Raw genomic sequence first — 15,913 nt, forward strand, 5'->3', positions numbered from 1 at the left:
GAAAGTAGTGAGCCAGCGGTCACTACGGAGGATGGTACTCAGGCTACTTGGGCCTGGGCGGGTGGGCAACACTCCCAGCACCGTAAAGATATCTGGGAGCTCCCGATGGTATGCTTGCCGTGGTTAGTCCAATTCCCTGTAGTTGTATGAGTACATCACTGGGTGGTTATTCCCATGCACAATATTGCTTTGAAGGTATCTACATTTGGTTCAGTCACTTCTTTTTTCTCTTCGCCAAGAAGAGTATGAGATTGCTGACTTGGGTCTGTATGTAGGTCAACAGCAAATAACTCCAGAAATCGTGGATGGAACTTTGTGATTTTTGGTAGGTGTGTAGCGGTTGTCAAAAGGAATCCCAAGTTAGAAAACGGTTTACCTGGCGTTTTCCTACGGTACTGCAGCAAGCTTGGTATGTTTTTTGGGGTTTGTTTTGGGCAGCATAAGTCAAAATGCAGCTGGGCGATTTTCACGATACTTGGTAGGTGTGTAGCGGTTTTGGAGAGAAAGGTCAAGTGCGAAAATGGTTTACCTAGCTCTTACCTACGGTGCTGTAGCGGGATTTGTATGTAAGTGCGTTTGTCTGTATGCAAGATAACTCGAGAACCCTTGAATGGATCCTGATGATATTTGGTAGGTGGGTGGGTGTCAGGAAAACAAAGGTCAAGTTCGATAATGGGCCCTCTAGTAGCTGCCTAAGGTACTGCAGCAAAACTTTTAAATTATACACTTCGTGTTCTGGACAGGCTGTGGTCATGATTTTTGAGTGGTAGATAGCCCTTGGGACAGAAAGTAAGTGCTGTGAGTTTGGACCCCCTAGCGGCCTTTTGGGAACTGCAGGCACGGATTTCCTTTCAAACTTTGGACGAGAATAACTCAAGAACGTGTTGACGGATCATCAGGATTTTTGGTATGTAGATAGAATGAGTGATGACTTACACAATGTAATACTTATTATGCAAATCAGCAGATAATTTGCATAATTAATGAGGAACGTTCATAAATCCATTCCAACAGCATATAACTCAAGAATCTGTGTATGGATTTTCATAATATTTGACACTTGAGTAGCGTTTGCAGAAAGGAAGGTTGTGTTCGAATATTGTTGGCATATCATTTTCCGTTAGGACGGTAGCGGGCCGAGTGTGTGCGTCCGTTTGTTTGTGTAATGCATAACTCGAGAAGCCTTGAAAGGATCCTGATAATATTTGGTAGGTGGGTAGGGGTCAGAACAACGAAGGTCGAGTATGATAGTGGGCCCCCTAGCGGCTTCCTAAGGTACTGCAGCAAAACTTCAATTTTTTATATCTTGTGTTCTGAACATGCTGTGGTCGTGATTTTTGAGTGGTAGATAGCCTAAGTGACGACTTACATAATGTAATGCAAATTATTCAAATCAACAGCTAATTTGCATAATTAATGAGGAAAGTACAGAAATCCACTGAATTCCATGATAGGACTTACAAACTTGTTTGCATTGTTTTTGGCTGAAAGGTACTTTAGATAATAATCTACATGGAAAGATGCATTTAGTTGTAATTAGTGGCCAATTAACAGAAATAAACTGTTTTCTATATATATATATATATATATATATATATATATATATATCATTTATATATATCATTTTGACCTATATCTATAGACACAGCTGTTACACAGATGTTTTGCTGGAGGACCTTGTGAGCTGGACGCTGTTACACTGGGGACAAAACCTCTGGAAGGCATGAAATTCTGATTGACCAGGCATGATACCAGGTCATCTGTGATCACAGACTTGTACTATTTAGTAATATATGAATAAGACCTTAAACTTAAAGTCTTCAATAAAGGCATGATTATTTGGCGAAGAGATGTGTTTGTCAAACTCTAGTTTTTTCTTCATTCCACTGTTGAGGTATTTCCTACTTTTGCAAATGTCAAAATTCAAGGTCACAAGAAAGGTTATCAATTTATGCAAACATATATCTAAATGCACTATTTATTCGGGCGAACTAAATACGCATTATGAATCATATAGGCGTCGCTAGCTGAATGGGTCAAGGCTATTTCCTTCAAGTAGCTCAATCTCTTTAGAGTTAGCACCACATTTATCACAAGAAAAACAGACTTTTGGCCTTATTTGCTTAGGATCCATTAATAAACAACAACAGACATCACGCCATTATCTGCAGAGAGGCTTATAGTATACTTATAGGCAATTTGTTTGCCTCCCGAAACATGCATACTCCGCTGTATAACCGGGTCAATATTGATCGAACACTTCAGAGTCATTCGATGTACGTCTGGATATGTCCTACGTGACATTTCAAAGTCCAAGGCCATTTGTTTTGAAGGACGCTTATTCGTCATTTCATTTTGATGAACTTCAAACAGAAGTCCTTGTTCTTCTTGTGGGAACTTTTTTTCCAAAATGTCATGTCATGTACGTCCTAACTTACCATTTTAAGCTCCAAGGCTAACTGTTCTGAAGGACGTTCATCCTGTCCTTTTAGTGAACTGAAAACGTTGTCCTTTATGTGAACTTCAGCTGTGGATGTATTCTTTCAGAATGTCATGGAACAAATATCGACCGTTGCAGTTTGATAAGTCTCTGTCCTTGGTAATGTTTTTATGCTTGCTCGAGAGAAAATGTAGTTAGCACTTCATTTGCTCCATCACAGTGAAGTTGGCGTACGTCGATTTTGATTCTTTAGGTCATCATGTCAATTAACTAGATCGTCAATTTTAAAGATTTAACCATATACTGAATCATGAATCAACGAATAAATGGAAATTTGATATCTCCATGAAAAATGGAGATATAGTTTTGGGCGTGACTGTGTGTGTCTGTTTTTCCGGATTTTTGTAGTCAGCTCTGGATCATGGATGGATTACGATGATATTTACGAATATTCGTATGTGGGTAGGTGATAGGAAGACGAAGGTCAAATTTTGGGCCCCTTGGTATGCCACCTTGGTACTGCAGTAGAGCTTCCGTTTTCATATATATTTTGACCTGGAAGTACTCTGGTTCTTATTTTGGGGTGACAGATAGCTTGTGACGTAAGAACGTTTGGGCCCTAGTATAGTGTAGACCTATGTTTTATTTCCAATTCTTTCTTTTGCTTTTAACAACAATATAATCAGAGCCATGGATGGACAAAGTAACTAAGAATATCTTCAACTGTTCGCAAAACAATACTCTACACAGTAGTTATTGGACAGATTTCTTGTCCAATAATTTGAAATGTAGTTTGCCGGACTTTCTAAATGATCCTTGATATCCCGACAGTTTAATACCCGCTATAGTGTATGTATAGAAAGAATTACAAAGATGATGTTTGAAAAATCAATACAACCATCCAGCCCCTAAAATTGCTGTTGCTAAATATGTAAATACGGAACATCTTACGTTAATGTTTTACGTTCATGTTTCTCTATTGTTCCATATTTTAGATAGTTTTGTAGTTTTGTCCAATGATGGTAGTTGTACAGGAACTTGAATTTAAATCTTATAAAGTAGGAATCAGCTGCAAGTTTGTAAGTCGTACTGTACTCCCCCATTGTATCTTTTATCTGTTAGTATCTAATCATTCCTTTATTTTGCCAACAAGTACCAACCTGCACTATCATAGAGATCCGTCAATGTCGTCTCGAGTATGCTGCTGTGATGAGGAATTCCAAAACTCACAGAAACACACGCGTACACACACACACACATACATGTATATATATATATATATATATATATATATACATACATACATACACATACACACGTATATGCACGGACACGTACACCCACACACTGTGCACGCACACACGTACACACACACTCAAACACGTATACGCACACACACATGCATACACACACACGGCGCACGCACATACACACACACTATACGCACGCACATACACACATGGCGAACACGCACGCACACACACGGTGTACACACACGCGCGCGTGCGTATGCGAACGCACAGACACACACACGGCGCACACACACGCGCGCGCGAAGGTAATAATCCACAAACAAGTCCCGCCACGAAGTCAGCTATGGAGGCTGTAGATGACTCACTCATTGATAACCTTCCAGGTCGGTTTGTAGCATCACGTGCTTCTATACGCATCAGGGCCCCTCGATAGTATGGTTAATAAATGATTCGTACGTTGATTTGCTCAGTCGGTATCAGTGTCCACACTGGGGAGCGAGTTAGACATACAGTGTGCACAAGGTACGAGTAAACCCGCACTTTGAACCGTCAGGAGAGTCAACCAAAAGGCAAAGGACGACTGGAACGGCGTGTTTTGTATGGACGCGTTTCTGACGAAGGACACGGCTTGACGAGTTGGGTTGATACACGTTTGTGAACATGGCGATTATTAAGAAATGCTGCTGTTTCGACGTGCGGACGGGGACACAGATTATGGTTAGCTTTCACCTGGTGAGTGTAAACTCTCTCTTCTACACATGTAGATAGCGAACAACAAAGGGTGGGGTCACTGGCCTAATCTGCATGAAAATGTTGGGCACGACTCAGTGCATTACGTGTGCTTACGCTTTGTATTCTTAGTTTTATTGGTTCGCGTTTTTCTTTGCCTGCAAGGTTCAATACTAATACTAAGAAGTATTTTAAAAGATAGAAAGACAAGACTAAAACACTACGACTGATCTTACATCTGCTTGGAGACTATGACTGGCTTATACAGATATTATTTCTTCTACAGGGCGGTTAGAAAACTGTACGACACGTCTTTTGATTTTACTTATGGGTTCGTTTGTACTTCCTTGTAAGATTGTACTCTATATACCAGTTATGACAATGTGTTCTGCGCGTTAAAGTTATCAATGTCAGCTAGGGCCTCACATGTCGTGACATGACGTAACTTACGCTGGTGTGACCTTGAAATATAGCGTTACACATAAAACGTCATGACAACTTGAGATTGTCGCTGTCTATCTTCAAACTAGGACTGTGCTACACACAGTCCAAACTACTGTCAGTGGCCATCCCCGTGCATAAAGATCACCTGGCCAGCACGGTGGCCTCTTGATGGTCTCTTGAATTGTTGTGGCGCCATTGACCCAAATACTAGTCCTGAATCTTGTATGTCTATTGCGACCATTTTGTTCAAGTCCTTTAACTATAGACGACAGGTTTTACTGAAAAGTCAAGTTTGAACGAAAGCTACCAGGACCTGACGACTTTTGGCTCGTTTTATCAAAAATTCCTTGATGCATGATAAAACTCCATTCATACTTTTTCTAGATATCTTGTTCAGGAAAGCAAACAAACAATCGGCTTTCAGATTTTCTGCAGTGCAAAGCCTGCCCAAACGAAGCACAATGAAGAGTCAATTTACAGTTATCCTATTCACATAGCATTAAAAAAAACCGACAAATGGAACAAGAACTCCGTCGAGGAAGTTATAAATTCTACACCATCCAACGTTATTTACATGTTGTGCTCATGGTGCAGTAGTTCTTACCAAGTCGTGCTCTACACAGTCAACTCAAACAACATTACCATTTCCTATTTACTTCCAATCTTATAGTAAACACACCTTGATGACGAGAGTGTAGCACAAATATGATTTTAAAACTTCACGAGTTTAACAGATGTTTACGGAAATGACTGCTATGACTAATGTGTTTGTGATGTCACAGTGTCAACATCCTAGTAGTTGTTGTTTTCGAACGCTGTACAATTCGGAAATTTAGCCAAACTAGACTATGGGATTTCTTAGCTAGTACTTGTACAGTTCGTCAATTCCACAGCCCTACAACGTAAATCACATTTATTCGGGCACAAAAGGTATAATTTCTGATAAACAACTCAACCTGGCACAACTTCAAGGTCATTATCGCTCCAACTTTCCCAAGTAGGTTAAAGTACGGGGATTGTGTTGTGGAGATCCAACCATGAGGTGTTGTCGGAAAACCCGGTTTCTCAGTAATCAAGTTCGACAAGGCTAATGACTTTCAGGGTACGCGCACATGTGTGTGTTTCTGTGGCTTTGTCAACAGTATAACTTGAAAGTCATTGTTTGATTGGTGCTTTATCTAGATTTTTGGACCCCTGGTTGCTTTCATAGGTACTGCTGCAGAGATTCCTGTTTTGATATCTCGTGTTCTATACAAGCTATAGTCAGGGTTTTGGAAAGAAGTGTCACAAGTTTTGAGTTTACTAGCGGATTCCTTTCGAACTGCAGGGGCGTTTTATATGTAGAATTTCAATATGGATAAGTCAAGAACGGATGAATGAAGTTTCATGATTTTTAAAATGGAGGTGCCTTTGATAAAGACCTATGTAGTGGTATTTTAGTAAGGAAAATAAGGATCTGAATGACTAACGAATTCGAAGGCAGATTTATGATTCAATCATTCAAAAACTTCATGTTCGTTACATGCGTAGCTTGGTTAAGGGGAACATTAGTTGATATGCATGATGTAATTCGTGACCTAATTAAAATTTGCATAATTAATGAGAAAATTGTATATACTCTAGCGATACATGGTGGGATATTCATAGTAGTGACACATGTAGGTTAGATAAAAGGAATATAACTAGACATAAATTATGTAAATTTGGACACCGTTCGGTCATTTTAGTCGCAAAAAATGTTAGGTTGTTTGAGGGTTGAACATGTTCTACAGTCAGGTCTACAAAGTGCTCATGGTGCTGAGTCACCAAAAAATATGACATTGTTGGCCGTACAATCTGATATACGCAGCTCGATCAATGTCCACATGTCCGCTCATTTCCTGTCCCACCCTGCTGAGTGGCGTCACAGGTGACGCGCGCAAAGTGTACCTCAAACAATATGCACTAATATCAAAACGCTACATCCGACGCTAGTTCACCTTTATGCGCGAGGTAACCTTTATCCGTTGCATTCAAAACAGGACGAACAAATTGCAATATTTTCAAAAATATTGCAGTTTAAAACCACCGTCCGTTCACTTGATATCCCTGAATACTCTGTTTTCAAAGGCAACGAATATAGGTTACCCCACGGATAAAGATGAACTAGCGTTATCTGATTATCGTACTACATGTACGTACAGACGACTGTGGACTGATGACTGTGATGTGGATGCGCATGTGGTCAGGCAAGCAAAAAATGATTGCGCACTAAGACAAGTTGAAGGATGCAAAATGCATTGTACAAAACTGATAGTCAAACTTTTCTCGATCCGGTAAAACCAACTGTACAAGTTTCTATGGCAAATTGACTCGACGAGAAATATGCCATTATTCTCCAACTGTGTGTGTACACCACAAACATTTAACCAGCACGTTTGCTCACGTACTTAAGGATCACAATTGCAGAGAATGGCCGATATTAAAACCGTTAGAGTGTTTGCAGTCCATTTGCGTTAATAAGTAAGAAAATATAACCTCTACTTTCAAGAGTAATCGCTACATTGCATTATTGACAGACATTTCGTGTGTCTTTTGTAAGATTCAATCTTTGCGAAATGAATTCAACACAATACATTATATTCTGTTATTCAATAAATGTTGACTATCAAAGTAACGTTTCAATTGTACTTGGTGAACAAATCAATGTGCACCTGCCAACGTGACGAAATGTGGCATTGAAAGCAATATTGTAGATTACTAAAATCATAGATTACTTAGATCATATGATTTATGGCTTTTGTGCGTGATGGAGGCTATACAAATCCAGGTAATAGGATAGACAATGTAACAGTTACTCCAGCAGTTAGATTTTGGAATCGGTCAGACGTTTTATAGGTAGTGTCCGCCATGGACTCTGAGCAGATCTGGTGATCAGCAGGTTCTTGGCCACTGTGAGTCGCGTGGGCAGGTTACAAAAACCGTAGAACATCTATCCAAGGTCGTTATATAACGCTACGTCCTTGATATATCCTATAAAAATGCATCATGGGGCTTTAGCAAAAGATAAAACTTGATAGCAAACACCAAAATCGCATGAAAAGAAATGTTCACGATTTTCAGATGTTTGTTAGGAGCATCCCTTCCACACGCTATCAGACGTTAAACAGGGTTAATACATGTATCTTTTATTGCACATAATGACAGAGGGTAGCAACATTATACCATACAGGTTTGTGCCAAGCTGCGGCAAAACTAACAAAAACACTGTGAAGTGTTTACATAGCATTTTGTTCCTCCCGATATGTCCAAGGATAACCAAAACGTCTGAAGCTAAAAACAATTTTTATTTATTAACTCCATGAAATGTCATGAAGGTTATATTTTCACCAGCGTTTGTGTGTGTGTGTGTCTGTCTGTTAACAAGATAACTCAAGAACGGCTGGATGGATTAGTTTCATACTTGGTGTGTTGGTGGGGTGTGATAAAAGCTGGAAGTGATTAGATTTTGGGCCCCCTAGCGGCTTTCCTTGGTACTGCAGCGCAACCGGTTTTGCTATCTCGTGTTCTGAACAAGATAAAGTCCCAATTTTTAGGTAATAGATAGCTCTTGTGCTCAGGAATAAGTGACATAAGTTTGGGCCCCCTAGCGTCTAGTTTGTACAGTACAATTAGGTGGCAAGGTCGTCTGTGTGCCTGGTGTATGACACGTGTACGGTCCTGTGTTCAATTTCGGTGTAGACCAGAATGCTTGGAAAATGTGCTTTGCACCTATTTCTGCACTCGATTCAGGTGAAAATGGTACCTTGCTTCGGTTAAGTACGTCCCTCTGATGGGACGTAAAGCCGGAAGTCCTGTATTTGAGGAAAGCCACACTACGTTAAAGTGCTTGGAAAGATGGGAAACTCTGATCCTTCCCGGTGTGCGCGGTTTATATCCTTGCAGTTCTATGGGCACACATTGGGTAATAACTATCGTATTGAGCTCAACACAGTGCCGAAAGGTTGCAATCGAAGACTCGTGATTCAACCCCAACAGCTGTAATCAGCTCCTACATGTAGTAGCTGACAATAACAATAAAAACACGGGCCAATAGAAAGATTCAGAAAATGCCCCACAATAACACAAATTGCGCCACATTGCTTCTGCGACACAGTTCAAACATCATATCTTGAATCGATCATGATTGATTTTTAATTAGGTCAAGTTAACCTTTGAACACCTTGAGAGTCATCCAGAGGCCAGTGTAAGAATAGAACTGGGTACAAGGTTGACCTTGGCTTGACTCGAGTGTTCGTACTTTTATGTAAACCCGCCAACATGATGATGCAATACTACGGTTCATCCCTACCAAAAGCTTACGCTTGTACTTGACTTGACCTTGATTTAATTCGGATCCACAATCAGCTTGATATATCTGTAAGCTATTATTCCCGTGGTCTTATACATGTAGTACATCAATACAAAATCACGTAATAGATCACTTAATCACTTAAGATTACAGAAGATACATTGGATAAATTTTATAACCGGAACGCATAATTGAAAAAAAATGCAACGTCATTCAATCAATGTCCTGTAATGTGTTGCATTCCATTAATAAGACATGCGGCAGACAAAGCATTTCTTTTTCAGCATTCATTTCGAAGAGGACACTGTTGTGAAATAAGTCGTCGAGGAATTTACAAAAAATATTTCTCGGATACAGCCGTGTATCCCACCAATTTCCTTGTGTACAGGTACATCACAGGTACAGATACAGGTACAGGAACAGATATAGTGGTTTAAGTACAGGTCCGGACCTTTGCCTGGGCCGATATAAGTTTGATCAGCTGTCTGTAAGTTTTACATGTACCCAAATGTCTTTTTAGCGGTAAATTAGCATCATACTTCGTATAAAATTTGTTATATTCTACTCTAACAAAAGTAGTTTACAAGTCAGTTCTTAATTAATTCTCCAGTGCAAGATTGTCAAAATAGTCGTACATTGGAATTACCTATCTTCAGTAAAAAAATGGTCTTAAAGATTGTAAGGTACAGGTACACTTCATGTTCATTCCCGGACCTGTATCTAAAAGATAGATGACAGTTACAGTTACATGAACAGGTATAGGGGTTGGGTAAACAGCCCTATGGCTATAGTTGGCAGAGGTATGGGATGTTCAATTTCTTATTCTGTTTTTGCAGGTGTTTGTGATGGCTGACTTCGGTCTGACAGTGTACACGTGTATAGGACTACAGTCGGACATACTGAGGGAGCTACTGGCGCAGTTCGTCCAGGGATATCCTGGTAAGAACCCATAGGAATTACTCTTATTCCTTCCTTCAAAAATCATATGGACTGATCATGATATCCATCTCCTTCCTTAATAAAACTACGGTGCGCTGCTCTGTTGTTACAATATTTTGGGGGACATGCCCGCAGCCAGGATTTTGGTTGGGGGGGGGGGGGTTCTTTTTAGTACTTTTAGGACCATCGAGCGCCGCAGGCGCGAGACTCACGCCTTTGGCGTGAGCTGTCTAGGGGGGTCCGGGGGCATGCTCCCCCGGAAAAAATTGAAATCTTGACCCTCTGAAACGCTATTTCCCGCAGTTTGACGAACTGTTAAACTATGCCAAGTTCAAAGAATTTTTTATCAATCAGAAAGGTTTTTGAGGGCGACGCACCCACCACATCATGTTCACCATGTCCGGCCCGAGGCTGCAAGCCATCGAAAGGGAGGTCCGGGAAAATTTGAAATCTGGACCCTCTGAAACACTATTTCCTGCACTTTTTGGGGCATATTTTGCTGATAGACTCACTAATATTGAATGAAATGTCTATCAGTGAAAAATGCAAATTAGTCATGCCTTTAAAAAAATCTTGGACATGAAAAAGTGGACCTTCGAGCTTGAAAAAGCGGACCTTTGAGCGCGTGTGTGTGTGTGTGGGGGGGGGGGGGGTTCTTCCGAACCCCCCCTGGCCACGGGCATGGGGGTAGGGATTGCGATCTGGCAGAACCACACAGTATACTGGCGGAAATCGCGACCGGAGTCGCTGTCAGGATCTCCACTGGTCAGTTAACAATTGGGCACGACACGCGAGGCTACCAGAGACCTTCTTTCATGTTTGGGCCCGTTGTGGACTAAAACCAGCAATACTTTCCTGTTTCAGATGAATATTGGCAGAATGTTCTGATAGTGGCATACATGCTGCTCAGCACGTACTTCTTGTCCATGGTGATGTCTGCAATATTGGCCATGTACTCCTGGTGCACAAACCCGGTACGTTTGCATGGTCTATATTATATAGTCTAACACTGTGGCAATTCACAAGCAAATAGAAGTGAGAATAGGTTATTTGTTCCTTGCTATTGTTTACTGTATAAAGTCAAGTTCGATTCGTCAGTAGTATGTGTACGTTTTGCGTTCAGTTTTGCCTGTGTTGTTTAAGTATGTATGTCATTTTTAATTGTATCTTCTTTGTAGGATTTCCAATGCTTGCTGTGGTTTTGGTTGATCGGCCAAGGCGCACTAAACGTCATCGGTCTTGGCCTCAACATCGCCTACCTTGTGATGCTGGCACGTCCGGGAGCGGTAAGGATTTCGTTACAGTTCTGTAACCTGAACAAGGTTGAAGATGAACCCCACTTTTTACTATTAAAATTCATAAAAAATTCTTTGTGATAACAAAATTCTTTTCTGTTTTCTCTCTGACTCTCAGGGCTTGTGGAGAACGTACTTTTCTTCTGCAGCACAATTTGTCGTCCACCTTATTTTCACGGTACGTAAAATATCATAACTACACAGTTGTGATCATAGTCATTCTGGAAATTCTTGTTTCGCATCGTCTCTTAATGCTGAAAATGTGAAAAAAAAGTTACGCGACTATATGCATGTATACGTCGAAAACAAGTTGCAACTGTCCGGATCTGAATGGAGAATTCTTTGGATTAAGAATACTTGCAGTTTTGGTGCCAACCCTCTATGATACGTAGCTTTAAGTTTAGATATACAAACAGCACACTTTATTTGACCCCAGATCCTGACGTCCATAGTGCTGATCAGCCATTTGCAGAACTTGAGAAAGGGGCTGGGGAAGAACCTGCGCATATACTTCTCCTCCCTCGTTCCCAGGGACCTCACCTCACACACCAACCACGCCTACCGGACAAGAACCGGTGAGACACAAAATAATTCTTAACTTTAAAATTCGCCTCTCCAATCCTTCCTATCATACATAACTGGACTGCGATGATATTTGGTATGACGGAAGGTGTTGTGAACCGACGATTTTGATGTTCTTGTAGCCCTCTGTTGGTAGACCTCGCTACTGCAGCAGGACGTCCTGATTATGTATCTTTGGTTTTGTACGTTCTATGGTGTTGATTTCTAGGAGGCAAAAATGTGTTACTATAAGGGAGATGTGGTGTAGGTTTGGGCCCTCTAGCAAGTTGCTGAGGAACTGCAGAGTCATTCTTAAACATATTTTTTTCCTTTTGTTTGCAGAGTCGAACACCAGTAACATGGTCTCCACCATCAGTACCATGGCAGAGGTGGGGCACAACGCAAATGTGTTCGACATGCGGGCTGCACAGAAAGTGTAGACATCAGTGTAGAGTCAACATCCCCACAACTACTAGTATCTGTATAGCCGTTATAATCGCCCTCTGGCGTAACACACCAGTACTGTAACATACCAGTACTGTAACACACCAGTACTGCAGTGCCTAATATATCATATAATCATAACTGGCATAACGAAGGAGCATAAACAAGATGGAACATGTCAAGATTGTAATCTTCAGACGAATGTGAATAATATTTTCCCAATTATTTACCCCTATGTCACAATTAGTTTGACAACTTCTCTGACATTTCAAATATAGCAAGCCACCATCACAAAAGCAGAGGGCAGGGAGGAAAACTTGAATAAAATTGTTTTCACTCCATAAAACTTAAATACTGAACCAAGGTATCAGCCTGGTCCTCGGGATTTGCTTTCATTCGTTTTTTTCCAGGTAAAAATGTTTTTTCAAAATCTGAATACATGTACCAACAAAATAGACTGGTTTAAGCCTTATGCAGAAAGCCATCATATTGTACCACTGTTTTTCTGAAGGAAATAAGAAAAATCTGATGTGTCTACACCAAAGAGTATTCGAAAAAAGGTTTCCATGAAACCACTGTGTGTTGCTTAGTCTGGCCTACAGTCTGTTAAAGCTTAATCAGAATTCAACTTGAGTTACGCACAACTATTTAAAAAATATCAACCAAACGTTTTTTCATATCAGTGACAAAATCATGTGGAAGGTTAGCCTTAAGTTATTAGTGCATTGGCATATACTTGAAAGAAAAAGAAAAGTTAAAAAGCATTATCTTATATTTTCAATTTTTTTCATCTGCTCAAAATAACACTGAAAGTTTTCTGAGTTTAAAACTACGATCATTTTTTTTGACAGATCCTGTACATTCAGCATTTCTTCTCCTATTGGATAATGATAATCACGAGAAAATTTGTTTCAGCAAGTCTTTCAAAAGTTCCAATCCAATGAGTTCATTTGGAAGACAAGATAAAGCTTTTGTAGCCAAATGCTCTACTTACCCTATACAATTTTTCAAACATAATTCCACATCAGTAAAATAAAACACAAATTGACAATTGTGCAATTTTCTTGACTCCAAATAGGATACTGATCAAGCAAGTTTTACTGTATATATCAACTACATGTAGAAGAATAAACACATCAACTAAGCCTAGCAACATAACCTTAAGTTTTGGTATAATGACCAGCAATGACTATCAGTATTTTTGTAAGTCAAGTGAAGATTTGTCATAATACATGTCTGTGAAGTACCTAAGGGACCATGTCATTATAATGTAATATGTATTTGTTCAAGGTTAGTTCATTAGCAAGACTTAAATATGTTCAAGTACAAAGACTGTGCTGGATGCACATTCATCCTGATATACATGTATCTCCAGTATGATTTGTTTTGTTTTGTCAAACAAACTTTTTATAAGAAGTTGATTTTTGACTTTCAAATCTCTAAGACCTTAGAAACATATCATCTCTTAAATGACATTCACTTGTTAAGCACACTGAAGGTGCCATTTGGTTGCCAATTCTCTAATCATGGATTTAAGAAGCTGGGAGACATAAAAAATAAGTGTTAAGGATAAGGATATCTCAGCAAATGTGGTGCAAACTCTAAATTCTACAATGATGACAATGTTTTTGAACTGTTGAAGCAATATACAGTGCAAGGATAATGATGTCAAATTCATTATATAATGTCTGCATGTTAAGAACAATACCTTCTTGTATATATGCATGAAAACATGTTATTGATGTAAATATTCATGATATGCCTATTGTCCATACCAAAATACATGAACTAATCCTGCTTGGCCAGAAATAAAAACCTCACAGCAATAACATTATAGCTTTCTCTATCCTTTATGCATATTAAATGTTAAGTTCCGAGGGGAGTAAGTGTACAATGATATGTACATCATATACTGTGCAATGTGCATTCCATGAATGTTGAAAACATTGTTACACTCTCATTAAAGGCTGAACTGTGATGTCCAACACTAAATTGTCGGATAATGTAAATATGGGACAAACAAGACTGTCACAGCACTTTTACACTGTACTGTATAATGGCAGGTGCTACTAAATGTAAAACCCCATAGAAACAGTGGGCTGTTTCCACTATGTCTAGGGCACGGTATTTGAAGGTGGAGCCCATCCCACTCCTTCCATCCCTTCACCTCTCCAACCCATTTTTTGTACATCTGAGTGGAGTGAGAAAGCCATGTAATTTAAAGTGCCTCTCCCAGCAATCATCTAGCCATAAATTGAATCTGTTACCTCTTCATCTCAGGCCTGATAGCTTAGCCACTTGTCATACAACACCACAAATAAAACACAACGAATGTTACACAATTAAATGTGCATTGTTCAAAGGAAGGTATATTGAGAATTTCCTAGTCTGTGAAAAAGACACTGTCAGCTTTTATCACTGCTATGGTAATAAAACTTCCTGTCATCACTCCAACCAGCTTGATTTAACATTTGTATCTAGACTTTACAGTGTTTGTGACATAACTGACACAAAAAAGTTCCTGATCATGCACATTCATATAAGTTTCTTAACTGCCTGCCATGTTCACTGTGACATTACAGGGTGAGTCTAACATGATTACCTGGCAGCAGGAATCAACTAGTGAAAGTATGACTTGTAAGGTTTCATGTTCACCAACATTAGAAGGGTGTATCTTACAAACAAATATCTTTGTTTATTAAATGATGATATTCCCAGGAACTGTTGTATTTTACTGCCATTGGTGTCATAAGCAGTTTAAATGCAAAGTCCAGACAAGAATGAACCTGACCTTGAAATAGGTTGCATCCTATGAGTATGAAAGCTTCATTCTTCCACAACACAACTGGAAAGAGTTAAAGGGGCATTCCACTCCAGAAGGGAGTCTTGTTTTCAAATAGATAATGTGTCAATGACTACATAATCAGCCGAATTGTGTGGAATTTACCTTGGGATGAATTACGTGATGTGCGTTTTATAAAACAACAATGACACTCACTAAACCCATGCAGACCCTACCCATGCATTCCCTATACGCATAGACACTGTGTTTATCGTACAAATTTCGGAATAAATGAGGTACGCTAAGCACACCGAGAAGGCAAATTGCTCATAAGATAGCAAAGAATACAAGAACAAGACGAGATTTCTTAGCGAACCTGAAATTAGTTTTGTAACCTTACCTAAAAGTTTTGCATTGTATTCAGCCATAGGATTAATTCAATTCGAGGGTACTTGGGGAGTTTAGTAGAAGACTGAATGCTTTTGAGGCATGTGGAGCAACTGGGTACTTTATCGTATAATGTGAAGTAGTATGCAGTTATCACTTCCTAAAATTAATATCTATCGGAAAATAACACTCCCATGTGGAGTGGAATGCCCCTTTAACTATTGTTATAAAATGCTCTAAGGTACATAGATGTTATCTCTTGGCTATTTGTTGAACAATTGCCTAAAAAGAGATAATAGTATATAATAC

The 15,913-nt window shown here is 39.6% G+C and overlaps 1 protein-coding gene across 1 annotated transcript; it reads left to right on the forward strand.

Moving 5' to 3' along the window:
- The first annotated feature begins 4,103 nt into the window (after positions 1–4,103).
- On the forward strand, positions 4,104–14,805 carry LOC118411961. Its single transcript, XM_035814489.1, has 7 exons — positions 4,104–4,425; positions 10,033–10,135; positions 11,000–11,109; positions 11,314–11,421; positions 11,549–11,608; positions 11,867–12,005; positions 12,334–14,805. The coding sequence occupies exons 1-7, from the start codon at positions 4,354–4,356 to the stop codon at positions 12,429–12,431; spliced, it is 690 nt and encodes a 229-aa protein (XP_035670382.1). The 5' UTR covers positions 4,104–4,353; the 3' UTR covers positions 12,432–14,805.
- Positions 14,806–15,913: the final 1,108 nt, after the last annotated feature.

Source organism: Branchiostoma floridae, chromosome 3 (assembly GCF_000003815.2).
Source record: "Branchiostoma floridae strain S238N-H82 chromosome 3, Bfl_VNyyK, whole genome shotgun sequence".
NCBI classification, from domain to species: Eukaryota; Metazoa; Chordata; class Leptocardii; order Amphioxiformes; family Branchiostomatidae; genus Branchiostoma; species Branchiostoma floridae.